This window comes from Betta splendens, chromosome 22 (assembly GCF_900634795.4).
Source record: "Betta splendens chromosome 22, fBetSpl5.4, whole genome shotgun sequence".
In the NCBI taxonomy this organism is placed as follows: Eukaryota; Metazoa; Chordata; class Actinopteri; order Anabantiformes; family Osphronemidae; genus Betta; species Betta splendens.
The window spans coordinates 9,684,488-9,703,649 of record NC_040900.2 but is presented as its reverse complement, the minus strand read 5'-3'; the positions used below and the strand labels follow the sequence as shown (position 1 = coordinate 9,703,649).

Genomic DNA, 19,162 nt, shown 5'->3' with positions numbered 1-19,162 from the left:
CGAGGCCCGGCCCGTTCATGAAGGGGAGCGCCCTAAACGTCCGCCCCGCCGGAATTTCATTTTCCATTTTCCAAATGAGCCACAGGTCCTATTCACCGTCTCATTTAGCTCCGGCAGCCGACGCGCTCAGTTCCCCGCGCTGCCTTTCAATGGGCTCACAGTGTTTGTCAGAGACGCCTCCAGTGAGCTTATGGGAAAGCACTCTGTGGAGATGTTAACTAAAGCTGCGTCGGCCTTTAAAGGCGGCTAATGCCATTAGAAACATTGACATTTTTGTTCTCAAAGTGCTCCTGATTGAGTTGAGAGCTGTGATTCTTTAAACCTAATTGTTACAGACGAACAGTTCAGCACTTTCTCCCCCTTTTCAGACCATTATGGAACATTAAAACTGCCTAATGAAAGCCAGACGTACTGATAAAATTCTTTTCAGCAGCTCTTAAATGTGGTGTGACCAACAACAACGATGTCTAGGAAACTGCCCTGAATGATTTACACTTATACAAAATGCCCTTGAAAATGGAAGCTAAATACGTTCACTGAGTTTTATAGTAGGTGGACCGTCACACAAACCTCACTCCACAATGGCCTTTCCTGCACGACCGGTAGCGGGCGTGTGTCCGAAGGGTGGCACCCCACGGTCGCCATCCATTCAGCAGAAATTATCGCAGCTGTCAAATCAAAAGTGATCCCGTCCTTTCAGTCCGGATGCAGGAGGCGACGGCTTCACCTCCAGGACCCTGACGGAATAGAGTCTTCGGACGGCGATTGTCCGGCTGTCAGGACTCGCTGCGACCCCTCCCCGCAACCACCACCCCCCGACCCGGCGAGATGAACCCATCACAGGCAGATGTGAGGTGGGTGACGAGGGCTGTGACATGGGGGACGGTGAATGTTGGCTGGTGAACAATTCTCTCTATTATCAGGCTTTCTACACAACACCCATCGATCCTAAGTCAGCTTTAAGACAACTGGTAACTTATGGTGTTTACGACGTGATGTTTAGGGGATTTTCTAGTTTGTTTTTCAGATTAAAGCTTCTGATAACACAAATTAGTCATTGTGACTGAGAGGAAGATGAACAGAAAGTTTTTTACAACTAAGTGATTTCTGCACCACCCGCCATGAGACAAACCTTAAGGATAATCAGGTTTAAAAATTAGGTGGGACATAATGAAATTAGGCATCAGTCAACATAACATGACGTGACTTGATTTTGAGCGCTGTTACAGTCGCTGTAGATACAATTAACCAGGAAACAAAGAAAATTAAGATATTTCTCTGCAACCGGCCGCTTTGACTTTATGATGACCTCTGACCTCTGTGAAGCTCAATCGTGTCACCCAGTTCTCTGTGTCTAGAGACGGTGACCTCTTTGTTCCCCTCCCGCCACATGCTGGCTGACTAACTGGATTATAAAACAGAAATGAAAAGGTGGGGGGTTGATGAAGACACAGGGAGGAACGTCTTAATAACAAGCTGAAAAAACCACATTCACTTAAGTGGGTGGATCAGATGATGCAGGCATGATTTTCTTCTTCTACTCCTACAAACAATGTCCCTGCAGCATATCTGACAGAACCAGGGCTTCCAATGCGTTCCAGCGCTCTAGATATACATAGCCTGGGTGGTCAGTGTGGGAACGAGCTCACAGCAATGCCAGCGCCCGTGCCAGGACCGAACCCGACCCACGGAGCTACGCGCGGAGTGGAAACATCGGCCCCGGTGGCCCGTTCGTTGACAACTGCTAGTGTCGCAGCCCGTACCAACACAGCCACACGGGCCGTACTCGGCCCTCTCCCGTTTCATTCGCATCCCGCGGGAGCGTGCGCGCGTGCTCGAGTCGCCGCCAGTATACAGCCAACGCGGACCCCCAGATCGGGGCGAATTCTGCTGCGCACGCAAACAAGGTGAAAGCCGCTGCCTGAGGGCTGATGACAGGTGTGTGAGTGTGTGTGAGAGAGAGAGGGAGACAACTGCTCGTCTGCTGGGAGCAGATGTTGGAGATCTCTGTAAACTGTTAATAGCTGTGGGATCTCGTTACACTTAACCCTTTGGAGGCCAGGCAGGGTCTCCCCCTGAGCTGCCGTCCTGTTACATAGATAATATAAATAATAATCTAAAGATACAAGCCTGACTCCTGTCCTGCAACTCATATCACTGTCATCACTTGTGTAATTGAGAAGGACCACGGAACATCTCGTGTGTAACCTGCGTGTCATTATATTTATTCGAACCAAAACATTCTGTCTGTTTGAATTCTTCCCTCCCACAGCGGGCGGGTGAGCCGAGCCCTGTTGCTTTAGGCATCGCGGCTCCATGAGAGCCCGCTGTTTAGAGCCAATCTGATGACAAAGCGGAGCACAACAGCTGTCTCGCCGCTCGGCGTCACTGTCAGCGCCGCGCTCTCACGCGAGCATGCGTGCGTCCGCGGACTCCTCTGATTTCCGAGCCGCTAAATTTATTCCGAGGGCGCCCGGAGCCCCGCCGGGCCCCGAGGCATGCTTTCTGACCTTTATTTACCGTGAGAAGATTCACCAAGCTGCACCGCTTATAGAAACCCCTCACGCCCCTACTGATGGACACACAGCAGCTCCCCTGGACCAGAGGGGGATTAAGATGCCTTGCTAAAAGGCACTTGGATGGCAGTAGAGGAAGGACACGGCATCACCTCCCGCGCGCGGGGTTTTTTTTTCGGGAGCCGCGCCCCCGTGACCTTAAAGCGCCAACACGTTTAATGTGAATTCCCCCTCACCTTGATTCCGCCCATCCTCTGCTCGCCCTTGAACTCTTTGCCGTTCTTCAGCCAGTGGATGGTCGGCGTCGGGTTTCCCGTCGCGGCGCAGCGGAATTTGACAGTGTTGGCGGCGGGAACAGCCAGGAGCTTCTTGTCCATGCGGTCCGGTCTGGTCCAACGCGGAGCATCTGTCGGTGAGAAACAGGAAGTCAGTCAGAATAAAATGAGAAGTAAGATGAAGTAAGAATGGATGCACGAGCCTGTTGGTTAGTCGTTACAGTCATTGTGAGAAATTACCAGGTAATACCAGGTTATTCGGGTTCAGGACGGACTGGCTCAGCCTCTATCCAAACAGATATGTTCTTGGTTTTCCATTTTCTCTCGTGCTCGTTTGTCAGAGACCCTCCAGGAATTCATAGCTACATGTTTGTGTGATTGCTCAAAGATGGCACAGATGGAGCGACGCGCTCCTCCGGCCCATCTCCAAGTTGGGTCCCTTTGTTATGTACTGTACAGCAGCACATGTGAGGTTCACTAGTCTTGCCCTCCACACTGAGCAACACCCCTCCCACTAACCTAAATGAGATGAAGTAAAGGAGGAAGACGCACTAGAGGATGCTGAGCGGCCAAACGCTGGAGCCACAGATTCAGGGACACGCACGATGCTGGAGTCGCTGTAAAACGCATTCTGACGGAGGCTGAAAGGAGCCAGAACGGGCGCGTGAAGCGCCAGACAAAGCTCCTCATCTTCCTGCCTGATGACAATGCGAGAGTTCATTTGACCCGAGAGTTTGGAAACCTGTCAGTGCAATTTATTGAGTTGTATTGAGGGGACGGCGGACAAAGCGGGGGCGCCGGGTCCGAGGGGCCTTTTGTTGCAGCTGCGCGGGTGCGGCGGGTGAGAGCACTCATGCGTGGCTCACCCTCTCTTTATAGGCCGGTGTGTGTGTGTGTGTGTGTGTGTGTGTGTGTGGTGAACAGAACAAAAGCTGGGGAGGTGTCTGACCGGTCATCAGATGTCTCATTTACTCTCTAAATGCAGGAGGAGCCGGAGGACCTAATTACCATCTCAATGTCTGAGGCTGTGGGTCCGTGATAGCGGATTTGGACTCTCATCCTCAGTTTAGTTCGTCCCATCAGGACGATCCTGGCGGAGATGCCAATCACCAGAAAATAGATTGAATACGCGTTAATGTGCCGCGTGTGTTTGCTGTTTTGATTCCCGCCACCAAACTTTGGTAATTACAACCAGGCCGAGGGACGATTGAGCGATAACACACACCAGTGTCATCGTGGAAAGCAAACAAATATGCTACTCTGCTTTGTTCATCGGTGTGTGTGTGTGTGTGTGTGTGTGTGTGTGTGTGTGTGTGTGTGTGTGTGTGTGTGTGCGTGCGTGTGCGTGTGTGTGAACGCTGCCTGCCAAGGACAAACACTCTCCATGTGCAACCGCACGCACTCAAACGCACCAGCCTCCACCTTAAAAGGGAACTATGTGTCTGACTCCGCTGCTGATCTCCCCCTGCATCTGCGGAGCGACACCCTCCAAGCAGCCTCAACACATTGCTTTCTTGGCATCGTAATCAGCCGCACGCACGCGGCTTTTTAAACAGTCTGTCTCCCGATGTGTGGTCCCCCTCCTCATATGGGCCTGCATGCATCTTCCTGTTGCCGCTAGCGCTCCGGCCTCGACCACGTGGGTTTCCGCCGGTCCCCAAAAAAGTCCGACCGTGAACAACGTCCACCCGTGGGAATGGCAGCTCAGCGCTTTGGCTTGTGCGTGGTTGTGTTTTACAGTGGAGGCCTTCTCTGTGCGCTCAGCAATGCGCAGGAATCCCATCCCGTGTCTAATTGGCTGGATGGTATTTCCTCAGCGGAGGGAGTGGGATTTTCTGAGCCGAGCGGGGGCAGATCCCCCACAAACTCCACTGGGAGCGGGGGTCTGCATCCGCGGCCATCGCTCCGGCCCCTCGGCGTCGGGCCCTCGTCTGTCAGCTGGAAAGGTTAAAGAGGAGGGAGCATTCACTGCAGCAGCCCCGCTCCGCCGCGTGTTCGGGTTCCGTTCGATAACAGTTTACAAAGCTCAGCTGGAGAAAGTGTTAAACAGCAGCCGTGGGTGGAGCAGGAGCTGCGACAACTCAGTCACGGAATGACAGGAATTAAAACCCAAGCACGACGTGCCAGTAGGTGGGTTATTGTATAAAACGACTCCTGGTAAAGATCCAGACGCTCATCTGTCGTTTTTGGACGCACGGAGCTGACGTGAAGGACAGAAATCTGGCACGTTTATCGACAGACTGTTGTGTATTTTGAATCAGATACGGATTCTGATAAAAACGCTCCTAAGATATTAAAACAAGAGGACAGGGTTGAGCGTCGCTCTGCTGGTAAACTAGGAGCCACCCTCTCTGTGTGTGTGTGACACACACCCTGCCGCCCCCTGACTTCGACGCCGGCACCGCAGCAATTAGCAGGCGCAGGACACGCTGCGGTGCCGGCCGCGGCGGCACAGGGCCCTCAGACACCGATCGGAGGGGAGGAGGGAGCCTAATTGTGTAATTTGCCCTCCCTGACGCCTGTGTGCACAGAGGCAGATTTCATTAGCGATTACACTGGGGCTCTTTGAAGCACGGCCTGTTGGGACTCAAGGCAAACAGAGTCGGAGGGACCAGCGGCCGCGGGAAGCAGCGCGGAGCAGCTCGACCCGACCCGACCCGACCCGGCCCGGCCCGGCGTCCTGCTCTCTGCTCTCCTGCCAGCGTAAACAGGGAGCAGCGCAGCACAGATTAGGCTCTGTTCACATTCCAGCCCCTGACACACAACCCGCTCCAAGTTTGCGCACACACACGGCAAAGCATGCTCCCTTTAAAATCTCCTATTCATGCCGCGTGGGGACAAAATGCTGCATTGTGATCCGGGAGGAACCGCCTCATGAGCACAAGTCCTGGCAGGTTCAATGCATGTAGCTCTGTTTGTTATTGATTGTGCACTGACTTCCTAAAACGTTACATTATATTTTGTGGAGATAATAGAACTGGTGGATGACGTTTACTGCCGGGCTCCCAGAAGCCCCGTGGAGGGAGCTGGACCAGATCTGGAGGCTGCCGCTTCCGTCTCCTCCCTTCGCTCCCACCGCCCGGCTGTCAATCATCCAAGCGCTCCCTCTCCCTCATTAGCGGCTCCGCTCTCTGTGCGCGGCGCCGTCATCGGCCTTCGCTGCGTGCGGACGGGAGCGCTCCTTCCGCCCGCCGACGGGGACGCTCCGCTCGTCACATGGCTCCTTCCTGCTACAGGGCTAATTAGCGGTGGCTTAGTGGACATTAAGCAGCGATAGGGGTTTAACATTGCTGGGCTAATCCCCCATCCTTTTGGCCAGGAAACCGGAGCCTCATATGTCATGAGGTGGACTTACATCCAGAGATTAAGTCTGGCAGTGTGAGGTTATTTACTGGCATTCAGGGTCTGTGCTGCCACTTTGGGCCGTTTAGAAAGCACTCGGGGCTTCCAGCAGATGGGGGGTTGTAGCATTCAAACCCATTCAGGATTTCACATCACGGGTGTTAAGCTTAGCCACAGCTACAGCGCATCCTCGGTAAAGGGCTTTATTTAAAGGATATCACCAACAAATCCCGTTCTGAATTATCTGAGGGTCGGAGGGAAACAGCAGCTCCCCATAAGAAGCTGCTCCTGCATCTTAAACACCCACTTGATGATGTGCTGATGTTGCATCAGAACGTGTTAAATTTCAGCAGTGATGACTCCATCAAAATATGCAAACAGCCCTAAATCCAGAGGAAGGTTTCGTGTTTTCGCGCATTTAATGGCGCGGGTTTCCCAGTTTTCACTCAGCTTTTCTGTTTTTCCTTTCATCTTCCCTCTCATGTGCCCGTCCGCCTCTCGCCTCCCGCCTCCCGCCTCCCGCTGCCAGCCTCCCCCACGGTACAATAAAGGCAACGCCATGCGCCGGGCCGGTCGAGGGAGAGCTCTCCCTCACCGCCCTTTGTTCACCTGCACCTGAACTGAGCGCCTCTAAATGCCAAAACACGGCGGATCACAACAGAGAGCAGCCTGAGAACAGGGGGCGTTTGAGGCTGGAGCCTGGAGGCTGGAGGGGAGGAGAGAGAGTCACACACCTCCAGGTACGCGTTATAATAACGCCTTCTCCTACACGTGTGCAGCAGTTAACAGCTCCCAGCTCCATTCTGCTCATTAAGCTTAATGATGTGGTTCACGCCACCGCAATCAAACTCAGGACCCAACCATTACTGCTCGGTGGGGGTTCGGAGGATGGAGAGGGCCGATGCCACCGGCCCAGAGGCTGCTTTGTTCTCCTTCCAGAGCAGGCGAATAATGGGGCTATTTTTACACCTTGATGTGTTCAGGAAAAACACAAACAAACGGTGAACATGGCTTATAACTAAGTCGAACAGTAATAAGACCACATGCTCACTTTAAAGATTGAGGCAGTGCTAAAATCTGAAATAAAGATATCCAAAATAAACAACCAAAAAATAATTAGTTCATTCCCATTTATGGCTTCGTCTTGTCTAATTCACTTTTATTCCCAAGGTTTGCACATTATGATATCGTTAAAGTGATGTGGTTAGAAAAATAAAGAAACAAGAATTCACCATTTCCATTACCTCCTTCTTCTAGCTCTTCGTCATAGTCTTCATCATCACCAGACGACAAAGAATCTGAAAAAGCAAACAGAAAGATCCTCAGAATTAGTTTGACTTAGTCTGTAGGTGAAGCGGTGTCTTTTTTCTTTGCACTGTCTGAACAGGGACACACACGTACTGTACGCGGATGCTGTTTCTAGTGTAACACTGCAGGAAAAATAAACCACAAAATACATGAATTCAGCGCGTCGGACCGTCTAATGGCTTTGCTTCACGCTCTTTGGAGGCGGCTCTGCGGCCTCGGAGCTTTCTGGTCCGGCTGTTGCCGCGACAACCCGGCTGCTGCGCCTGAAACGTGTCTCCGTTCCCGCTAATGGCGCCGCCGCGTAACTCGCATCCCGGTCCGGGTGAGCTTTCTGCACAAACACGTGAAACACCGCGTCCGCGGCGCGGACAAACATTGTTCAGTCAAACGTCAGCGCTCGCTTTTAGATTCACGCTTGGATTTATCCAGATTGAGTCGAGACAGGAGGCCGAGGTGTTTGCTTTTGTGGTTTCAGCCTGGGGTTGTGTAACGGTTACACCCAGAGAACGGGGCACAACTGGGGCTTTGGAGTAACCTTTGGCTCACCTTCATCACCGCGATCAGTAGCTCGGGCGGATAATAGTCGCTAAACAAAGAGCACAAAAGCGATGAAAGCACAGATTGTTTCCACATTTTAAATTTCCATAATTTCCCAGCGAACTATTTGCTTTGAAAGCCGATTCGACGCCCAGGGAAGTCGAGGCCATCCCATAATTCTGGTCCACCTGCCAATTCTCCAAATGCTCACGGTTTACGGTACATTTGCGAAGTCATCACTTTCATCCCCTCACTCAGCTCCTTGATTCCAACATGTGTCCCGCGTGTGTGTACAACTTAATCTGGCTGCTTTCCTGCCTGGAACCCGTCCAGGTGCTGAATCTGATAGCACTCCTAAACGTCTGACACCTTACGCAAATATTTGAGGAGAAACACAAACGTCCATGTGTATTTTAGATGGTTTATTTCTGTATTTACAATAGAGGGAGGAGAGCAGGATCTAATGTGAGAAGGCTGATTTCACAAGTAATATCAACGCGTGCGTGGGGGTTCAACTGATCTGAGCACATCTGACTATTTATTTCCTCTTTGGCCTCTATTCCTGTTAAGTGCTGAGGTGGAAGCTTGTGCAGTTTTGGAAAGCAGACCTGGACCGTGATGTGAGCCGCGTGTTTGAGTCCGGAGGTGATGCCGACATGTGGATTCAAGAAGCGCCGCTCTCTTGGTGACGGCGGAGCAAACGTTCCCACTCCTCGCCTCCCCATCTGTCTTCAATGATGAAACGTTTGGAGCTAATTGCTTTCTAATTAGTTGTCAATAACAGGCTCAGCTGGTGTCCATGAGTTTTACGGGACTGTTAAGCTGCCACTCGCTCCGTCAGGCCCCCCCCCAACGAACACCTCCCCCAGCATTCCTGCCCTGTTACCGTAATGAATTTTACCTTTGACCGTGCATCGGGAGGGGGAATCCGCATAAAAATCACAGAGGTTGCTGAGTTTTTACTGGTTTTCTACAAGCTGTCGTGAACATCTGTCGCGGCTGCAACAGTTCCACTGCGTTTATGCTTGTGTGTCAGCGGAGCAGCGTCCTCACCTGTCACCTTGATGGTGTAGTTGCTGAGCAGCTCGTTGCTGTGGGCGAGTCGGCACAGGTACACGCCCGAGTCCTCGTACGACACGTTGATGATGCGCAGCATCCTCTGGCCGAGCTGCGTCCGGTTGCCGGGCGACAGCCTGGCGCCGTCTTTGAACCACACCCCCGTCTCCGAGGGCTCGTCCACTGCGCAGGTCATCTCCAGCGTGTCCCCGACGCCCCGGACGACGTCCTCCAGGAAGGCGGCCTCGCTGGACCCGGAGTCTGCACATGTGAGCGAGAGAGGCCAGCGCATCACAACGAGGTCACATCTTCAAAGACAACAATCAGCTGCACGTTTGATTTCATGCACATTTTGCGCCGACACCTTGTATGTTTTTCCACTATGTCACAGAAGCTCCCACAGAAGACTGCACCTTTTTATTCCATGAAGAAGACGACAGATCTGAGCGGAGTGACCTCCTGCTCCCCCAGCCCACGTCAAACACCAGCTCATTTACTCCATGAGCTCCGCCAGTGCCAGGGAAAAGTCAACATGTTTACTAGGTCCACTACACAAGAGTGTGGCTAAACAAACACAGCGTCTCCTCCTCTGTCCTCATCCTGCCACGGAGGCGTCTTCTCACTCATTCTCACCTCTACAACACATCATCGCCGTCAGGGAGAGACACAAAAAGAGACGACTTCATTCGCTCTGGCAGCCGCTCAACACAGCGCCATGAGGTAAGAACACACAACAAGCACACACACTTTCACATATGCGTGAGTGCAGCCGGTGTGGAGGCCCCTGAATGAGCCGCTCGGGCTCCGGCGCACACAACGCGCGCTTGTTCGCGCAGCCCCCCCGCCCACGGGAACGACGGCGCGAGGAGAGTGATTTATGACTACGCGTGCGCCCTGGTGTTCACAGGGACGCAGCCTTGAAGCTCGGGAAGGCTCGAGAAATTGGTGTGGAGCAGCGAGGTTGAAGATGGGCGTTAGCGGCGCGAGGCGGGATGCTAGCTAGCACACGGGGCGCCAGTCTAAATCTTGATCATCTTCAACATTTGGGACTGATTTCAGCGTTCGCATATCAAACGCTCCCTGGGTGACATGCGAAAAGATGTCGCATCTGCGCGACACGTGACGTTCCGCGTGTTTCAGGGACGTGTCGCGTTGTAATGACATGCTGCGATCCAGTCGGAACACAGCGGAACGAAGGCCGGTGCGGCCTACGGCTACTAGCTAGGCTCGCTTCATTTTAGCCCTGACCACTCAAGTCAAGGACCTGAAGAGGAGCCGGAGAGATGAGCGGTGAACCATTTTCCCCGTCTGCTGACGCTCGTGTCCCCGAGAGGCCTCGGCTTTGACGGCTCTATTTACGAGGCTCGACGGAACGACAAGGGCCCATTCAGGAGCGGGAAAAACAGCGCGGCGCATAAATTCAAGCGCGGCATGAATGGCCCCGCTAACTTTGGGGTATTACTTATGACCTTGGTGAAAGAACGGGACAAAATAGCTTTAAGAATATCTTCAGCTCTTAAACGTGGAGAATTGGACTTTATGGGCTCTATATAAAAACCTCCAGAGACTCGTAGCTCACTCGGGTTTTATGGAGCACAAGCACTGGAGCTCAAGCTGCTCTGAATGAGGAGCAGGACAGAAACTAAACTATTTGTTGTTGGAATAACGCGTTTGTTCACATGAATTACTAAAATAGTTATTTACACTTACACGTTTGAGGAAATTTCTTTACTCAGCCAAGGCCAAGCCAACATGTACCTTTATGCATAAACAGGTTCTTTTCTGCACCGCATGCATTTAAAACAAACTCTGGCCTTTGCTCAGGAAAATATGCATCGGACACTAAAGCATATTTAATTGCAGTTGCTTAATACCAAAGCGAGGCCGCGCGTTTGCGTCACCCAGTAAAAGGAAAAATTCTTCTTTGATCCCACATGGGAGAATAGATATGGATGTTTTCATCGCCGGAGGCTCAACAAATGCAATTTACTGAAAGAACCAAACAAAGATATATGCCTCACATTAAAAATCAAACACTATTTCTCAGGTGTCGCGCAAAAAGAGCAAAGGGCTTTTTCTCTTTTTGGTCACTGTGTCTCCTTTAGATCCCGCACTTTGCACTTTGAAATGCAGATTTGACCGCGGTGAAAAAGCCGCTCTGTATAAAAGTGGATTAGGTTTGAAAGGCTTCGCTCTGCGTCGCGGCCTCTCTGTCCGGAGCGTGGCCGTCGCACGCCTCGTGAGCGCGTGGGGAGAGAAGCAGGCAAAGACAGACGTTCCCAATTAGCCGACGGGACCTTGGAGCTGCCGCGTGTCCAGCTGTGGTGGTTCAGAGCGGCCGAAGTGGAACCTCGCAGGAACGAGGCTGCAGTTTGACTTCGGAGCGCCGGGTCAAGCGCCTGCATCCGACTGTGACGCTAACGCTAGTCAGACGGGTCAGTGCGACTGCACAGTGTACTTTGTGTGTCTGTGTCTCTGTTGTGCGATGACGAGCGTCTCATGGACGAGCTGCGTGCGGGTCGCTCTGGCCGGAACCGAGGCCAGCTGGAACCAATGTGTGACATGTACTTTTTAGAGCGTGGAGTGTGCGCGAACGTGGAAGTTAGCTCGGGTATGTACGAATGAGGAGCTGTGTGTGTGTGTGTGTGAGTGTGTGTGTTAGCAGGGCTGGTCACTCCATAAATCAAGAGGCCCCTGCCCTCCTGGCCCTTCTTACCCTCTCGGCTCAGTATCATAACAAATAGTCCTTCAGGATAATATAAAGTCTCCCTTTGAGATACTGCGGCGTGTTGTCCGCTAACGCGCCGCTCTCTGGCTCCGTCTTTTCTGTACGTCTGAAGAGGTTTATTTATCCTCCACAAACTTCTCCAGGGGCCGACGGGCGGGCGGCGGCCCCAGGGATGAAAAGGCCCCTTTATGTGGGAAGGCCTTTCTGTGCCTGCCTCCCCGTCCCTCTCCAAGCCCCCAACAAGTTTGAGTGAGAGACCCTGGAGAAACAGGAAGGCGTGTAGACCAGACGCACGCCCTGTCGCATCAGACGCACGCCCTGTAGCATCAGGTCCGAGCAGGAGGTTTGGCTCCGGGAAACCAACCGAATCCCAGCCTTTTAGTCAGAATAACAATCGTTAGAGAACGGTTTTGCCTCTGCGCTCATTAGTGTGTTTATAATGATGCCTCTGCATAAAGCAGCGTCCGTCCAGGTCATAAACAATGAAAAACGAGAGGACCCCCTGTCCTGAGGGACCCTAACAGGTACTTTACTGGCTCTGGTTGGGAAGCAGCAACACACACTTTTTAGAATTCATATGTGCGATACACTGCTTTTGAAAGCGATGGGTTCCAGGTGTGCTGGGGAGACATTCGTCTTTATCAAGCCCTCTCTCTTTTTCGCTCCGGCCGAGTCTGCAGCATGCAGGGCGGGCTGACACCACACCGGCGGCAACCAGCCCGTCTCTGGAGAGTCGCGTCAGGTTGCATTGAAACATATCCATGTATTCGTTCAGAGGAGTTCCACGATGGGCTCCTCAGCGTGGCCGCCTGCTCGCCGCGTCCCGCCAACACATTCCCCGACTCCTGCTTCCTACCCTGCGCAGAAAAGCGGCACCGGCTGCCAGGCGGCTGGCACCCGCGCCGCGCCGGCATCACATGACCTTCAAACAGGACCCGCGGAGCCCCCGACCCAGTAACCGTCACCTTCCCCCTCCACCGAGAGCACATTTCTCTTCCTCCATTTCACAGCTATGCCGATTGTAAACCCCGCTCGTCCTGGAAAAGCTCCCTCTTCTTTCTTTGCCCGCTTCTTTTCTTTCCTTGTCTGCAATGTGCAGTGGAAACCCCCTAATCTCTGTTTAATATGGTTTGGCCGGATGTAAATACCTCTGGACAATGGCTTTAATCTGGGCCAGCCTGACAACCTCACACCGTTGGGGAGCAGCCTGCCAGGAGGAGGCGGAGAGAAAAGAGGGATGGTTCGGCAGAGATCAAGCAGGATGGGAGAGAAAGAGGGGAGGCTGGAGGGGGGAAGGGGGGGGGGGGGGGGGGGTTTCAGGGCTTCCCCAGCTTGTTGCCTCTATTCTTCAGCGAGCTGAGCTGCGCTTTATCAAAAGAGCCTTAAAATCAAGTTAAGGATAGACATCGCCTCCAAACATCCCGCCCCTCACCCGCCTCTCCCCCCCAACGCCCCCCCGCGCCTGGCCCGCCGCTCGGCCGTGCTAACGAGCATCGGAAGCTACTGTACGTCCAGAGCATCTTGGCAGCATCCAGTCGTCTTTGCTGCTTTCAGACCTTCATCATCGCCTACACCCCCCCCCCCCCCCCCCCCCCCCCACACACACACACACACGGTAATTGACATTCCGAAGACGAACTGGCCTAGTTTCAATTCAGCAGACAAGTGTAAGAAGCTGAGCCCACAAAAGGCAGGATGTCTGCGAAGTGTGTGTGTCGGGCTACTACACGACATAATCACACTTCCCCAAACAACACGGAAGGAACCAATCCGATTACAGGACGGCTTTGCTGCTATAAAAGCGCGTGTTGGCTGAAAAACTCACTTCTTCCCCAAACGATGAGCAGATGTGATGTCTTACGGACCAGCTGTACGCGTCTTTGGGGTCACTCTGAGAAAACCAAATTACGTTGAAGGCAAATACGGCGACAGCCTGCAGCGCTGCCTGAGGAGATGCTGCTGAACCAGGGAAGCGATCAGAAAACTGCAAAACGGAGAAAGTGGAGCAGAAGCAGAAAAAACAGAAAAAACTGCTTGACCTGCTGGTTTCTTACATTAACTCTGGGGCTGCAGGTTCAGGCACATTTTATTTATTTTTTATTAAAACACAAGAGGGAAAAGGAGCCACTAAAATGTTAAACGGGCTTCTGTTATAAATGGAAAAGACTGACAGAATGTAAACTTTAAGGAGTATCAGAGTACTGACCCCGCTCTAACAGACCTGCTTGTTGATGCAACATTGTTTCTAACCATCAAAGAGAAAGTGCTGCCGCCGTAACTTTATACGTCTGTCTGATAATTAGTTTAGTTAAAAGACAAGAAGCAGCTGATGGAACCGACGCGGCTCAAACCGACGTCTGACTGATCTGTTCAGCTCTAACCTCCATCGACCCCGACTGCGACCCTGCCCTGACCTGTCAGTGTGACAAATGTCCCCCCGTCCCTTTGAATAAAACCCAGCTGGGAGGACCTGCGCCTGGAAATATTACCCTGCTCTGGAGGTGAAGCGCAGCTTTTGTTGAATCTGCAAAACCTATTCTTCAAAAGCGAGTAAAGCAAATGCTCGTTTGAAAAGTTGAATCAAACTTTATCCAAACGAGTCTTTGGTACAGGAAGTTTAAGTTAAAAGGGCTGCTTACTAATTCGAGCATGAATGTCCCGACTGCTTGAGGCAGATGGCCGCCCACCCTGAGTTTGTCTCCTGGTTGTGCTGACGTACAATGCAGTGAATGCAGTGAAATGAAGGTGGAGGCAGAGAGTGCGTGTCCCTGAAGTGTTTACTGGCCTGTTTACAGCGGTGGGGTCTCTCTGTCCGCTCTTCGCCAGGAGCATTTCCTGAGCTGAATCAACCACTCCTGGTCTTCTGCTTTGCCCCCCCCCATAGTTTATCCTATGAGGCTGATATTTGGCCTGTGACAGTGTTGTCACCATTCAGCTCCCCTGGGCCTCAACACTGTGTGACTGGTGTGTTTGCTTGCGAGAGCAGGATGAGCAGCCTAATCCCACCATCCGTCCCTCCTGCTCTGCTCCAAACCGGCCTTCGCTTACAGCACAAACAGGCCAAAGAGTGGAGCCTCTGTTTGGGGAAGAGAACAACTGTTGCGCAGTTGTCATGAGGCATCTATACCAGACATCTATAGAAACACGGCCTGAACACCACGCATCAGTCCTCTGGAACCAGGGTTAACCATTAAATGACTTCCATGCAACCGGAGATTGTTAGCATCTAGTTAGCCGCGTCCTGCATCCAGACAGCCACACGCATCCATGGTGACCACTGTAACCCAGGCGACAGTCCCGCTCTGTTCCTCGTTAAAGAGTTAATAGAGTTTGAGACAATACAGAGCTTCACACATGAACATGTAGAAACGGTCACCTAGGCCAACGTGCCGCTGAGCAAAGCATTCGCACTTGACTCTCACCTGCTTCAGTGCAGCAGCCAAGGGGCCGGGTTGAGGTTTGATTAATGGATGCGTCATTCATGCAATGAAACTGATGAACCATAATGGAAGCTTTTTTTATCTGCACCAGGAACCGCTTGACTCCATGTGTTCTAGGCAGGAACCCGCCGAATAAAGGCACGACGTGACATTCAGCTTCGCTGCGATGAGACACATCTGCTGTGAATATCTGACCTACAGTAAGCGCTCCTGTCAGTTGGAGGTCGACGAATCAGCGGCGAAGGAGCTCAGGCTCCTTCTCGGCAACTTTGGCTTCCTCAGCGATGGAAGCAGATGAAAGTCAAATAGAACATCAGGAGCCTTCAAGCTCCCTACCAGTCAAACAAACACGCGGTAGTTGAAACGATTCAGCCTCCATGCGCTGAAACGGTGACGGGGAGAATGTTGTCCCATGAGGAAAAAATGCTGCGAATCACTGTTTAAAAGACAAAGCTAAACTTGATTGTCACTGCTTTGCCATTAGTCACCACAGCCTCTCTCTCTCTCTTCTTTCCAGGGAGAGCGAGACTTCCATTACACTCTGCAGACAGTACAAGGGTTTATTATTTTAGCTCTCCTGGCAAAATAGCATAAGGCAAGAGGGGAGGGGAGACAGGGGCCGACGGGGGGAGACGAGGGAGGGATGGGAGGCGAGTTTGGTTTCAATATTGGATGTGTCAGCTGCTGTGGATGTGGGGGGGCTTTAAACAGAAGCGCATGTGAGGGCGCGAGTACAAGCGGAGCCTTTGAGACGAGGCGACGGACGAAGCAGCTGAGAGGCAGAGGACGCGAGGAGACGAGGAGACAAGGAGACGAGCGAGGAGGGAGTGGACAAGGTAGCGCTGCAGTGGATTGAGACGCGGCCGGCGGACGCCAGGAGGGAGACGAGGAGGGACGGAGGAGGACGAGGGGACAGGGCAGATGTGTGACCACAAGGAAGGAGTAGGAGGAGAAGGGGGGGAGCGAGGGGGGGTGGGGGGGTTTAAATAGCTCCACTCCCTCCCAGCAACCCACCTGCACACACACAGCCAACGCTCCCTCTGTTTCCATTCACAGAAATGTAAATGTGCTGCAGCAGAGCCAGACGGGCCAGAGCTGACTCTGGTTAGTGGTCGGAGGGGGGGTGCTACACACAGGACAGCGTGTCTTCAGGACTTCATGTAGGGACGAGAGTCAAAGAAGCATTCCATCAGGTCGAATAAACACACATGACGACGCTGAACGCTCCTCCTCGGGCAATTATGTCATCAATCAAACCGGTTGAGTGTTCGAGAGCGCGAGGGGGCGGGTTGTAGCGTTCAGTGGAACTCCGTGATCCAATCACTTCACAGCACAATAATACTTAACCGGATCGGGCGGACTCACCGCTCCGCGAGGCACAATGAGCCTCTTTGTTCCGCTCCGCGTCGGCCTTATCTGTAAAAGCACCTCGACAATTTCCTCAAGAGGAGTTTCGTAATTAAAAACCAACGGCGCGTCAACGCGGCCGTCAGCCGCCGCGCGACGAGCCGCGGCGCGTGGGACGCGCACAGGTGCGAGGCCGGCGGCGCGCGGAGCCATCAAAGGGGGGTCGGGAAGCGATAGAGGCTTGGAAACGGGCCAGAGAGAGAGGAGCGCGCGCGTAGGTGTGCGCGTGGGAGGGGGCGGAGAGAGAGGCGCCGCGGAGTTGGACAGAAGCGGAGCACGCAGACGAGCGCGCCGCGCGTTCATCCATAATTCATCAGCCGGCACCGGCGGCGGGTCTCACCCGACGTTAACGAGGCGCCCACGGAGGCCGCGGGACGACACCGGCCCCGCGACCTCTGCTCGTTCGTTCCGGCGGCTCCCGGGGTTCTGGGTCTAAACGCTGACAGATCTGGGCGCTTCGGATGCGGAAGCGAAATCACCTCAGCTCCGCATTTAGTAACTGGGGGAATGATCAGCTGATGCTTCAGTCCCGTCTTTCAGCTCATTTGTTTGATTTATCATCCTCCTCAGCTTCCACTTCCACACAATAAAAAAAATATTTAACACATCCAGCAGCAAACGTCTCTGGAGTCACACAGGAGGACGAGAACAAGCTTTACTGTGTTCCATCCTTCAAATACTGGGTCTTAGCAGTAATGCTTAAGAATAATACACAAATTATCCCACGACACAGTGTTTTGCTGTAAATCCCGAGGAGCTGACGTACAGCCCAGGAAACGCATCCACAGAAGGCCCAAATGTGTGCAGGATCCAGAGCCCGACGGGCCGAGCACAGAACCGCCATTGTTCATCAAATCGTCTTCCTCCGAAGCTCGTTTGGACCGAGCGGCTCCGTCGCTCGCCAGCAGATTTCTTGATATCGTTGCCAGGGAAATGAACATCCGCGCAGCGGCGAGGAGGAACAGTGGGAGGAACTTTTAGGCTCCAGTTGGACGGTTAAACGGAGTAAAGTGAGAGAGGAGCAGCAGCATCGCTGGTCACTTTATTAGAAACACCTGTCGGCTGTGAAGCTTATTCTACTGTCTGAGCCTCGTTTTAATGAGCCAAACAACAGCTCAGTGACCCACACGCTGGTCACATTTACATGTCTGCCTGTCTGAGCTGCACGAGGCCACCTCTGTGTGTGTGTGTGTGTGTGTGTGTGTGTGTTGTCAGTAAACACACACCCACACAGTCTCTGTTCTCTATCATCACTCTCACGCTGGTCAGCATCTTTTTTCTTGTATTCCACAACATTTGGAAATGACACCAGCCTCAAGAGAAACAAACAATATTGAGCTCAGAGTAAATATTATGGGGGGCTTAATGGGAACAAGACACACACACACACACACACACACACACTGCAGTGTCCCATTACCTCACAGGGCCGTAAACACAGAGCAGGGAAGGGACATGTTTCCACTACAAAGCCGTCTGATTTGGAAGCATCTTGAAAATGAGCCCCGTCAAATATATGAACTAGTGTTTGAAAGTACGTCACATTGACTAATCAATAAAACCGTAAGTGGTTTTGTCAGTGGTTAAGGATCAGAGCCGCTCTGATCCAGGAGAGCTGGATTATTCAGGCCGTCTAACGGCTCCGCTGTGCTGTCAAGTCCAAGGGCCCGCTGCAAACTTTTCAAGGGCAGGTTTGTCCTCAGCACATGCTCATTTCACACATACAGCAACGTCCCACGCAGGAGACGCGAGGCGGCCCAGCGGCGGAGGGGAAACGCGCCATCTGCCAGTAAACGAGTCCTTTTATCCCTCCTGCTCGTCCATCTGTGGAGGTGGAGAACTCGCCTGGAGGCCTCGGGGGCCACGGGGCCGACTGGACGTACCGAGCAGGCAGACAGGAAGCTACGAGGGCCACGCCACTGAATGAACCGCTGCTGCTGCAGCCTCCAGGTGACGCTGAGGCATATTAAACATCTATTACCCTTCTCATCTGAATGAGGAGGTGACCTTTGACCTTTGAGCATGCTACGTTCTCTCAGGCCACAACAAAAACCCTGATGGACGATTACTAGTAATGAATCACGGTAGATCGTAAGATAATATTTAATTATTTATCATTATCCCACAGGCACAATCGCAACGCGTCCATGGGGTTTTTACATGAGGGGGGAGGAGGGGGGGCGCTCACGCACAGCTACGGTCTGTCAGTCACTGTACACACACCTACACACCACTAGCGCAGCACACAGGGCACGGCCGCGTTATAAAAACAGCTGGCTCCTCTCCAGCAGGCGCCCACTCCTCGTCTTTCTTAACGCACTGTAGCGCGTAAAATGTGTCAGAGACTCATTTTAAGTAAGTCTCACATAAAATGAAAGAAAGGGAGGGAGGGGGTGGAAAAGCAACACTCGGCTAACGCCTCAAAAAAGATTAGCCCAACTCCGCGCTCGGCTTTTTTTTCACGTAATATGGGGAGATTAAAGCAAACACAGTCACCGTTTACTCTGGATGGATCTTTGGGTATTTCTCCGCCTTCACAACAAAGACGGAAAA

The 19,162-nt window shown here is 52.6% G+C and overlaps 1 protein-coding gene across 10 annotated transcripts in view; it reads right to left on the bottom strand.

The window, feature by feature from the left end:
* The window catches only part of fgfr3 (fibroblast growth factor receptor 3), a 39,578-nt gene that overhangs the window by 15,324 nt on the left and 5,092 nt on the right, over positions 1–19,162 (bottom strand). For 7 of the 10 annotated variants that reach the window (XM_055505650.1, XM_029139125.3, XM_029139127.3 and 4 more), the window contains exons 3-5: positions 9,032–9,295; positions 7,366–7,431; positions 2,753–2,922 (exon numbers count right to left, since the gene is read on the bottom strand). In XM_055505650.1, the coding sequence (XP_055361625.1) occupies positions 2,753–2,922; positions 7,366–7,431; positions 9,032–9,295 (500 nt within the window). Of the gene's footprint in view, positions 1–2,752; positions 2,923–7,365; positions 7,432–9,031; positions 9,296–13,587; positions 13,747–19,162 lie in introns of all 10 variants that reach the window. The other 3 variants (XM_029139129.3, XM_029139130.3, XM_029139131.3) reach the window with 2 other exon arrangements.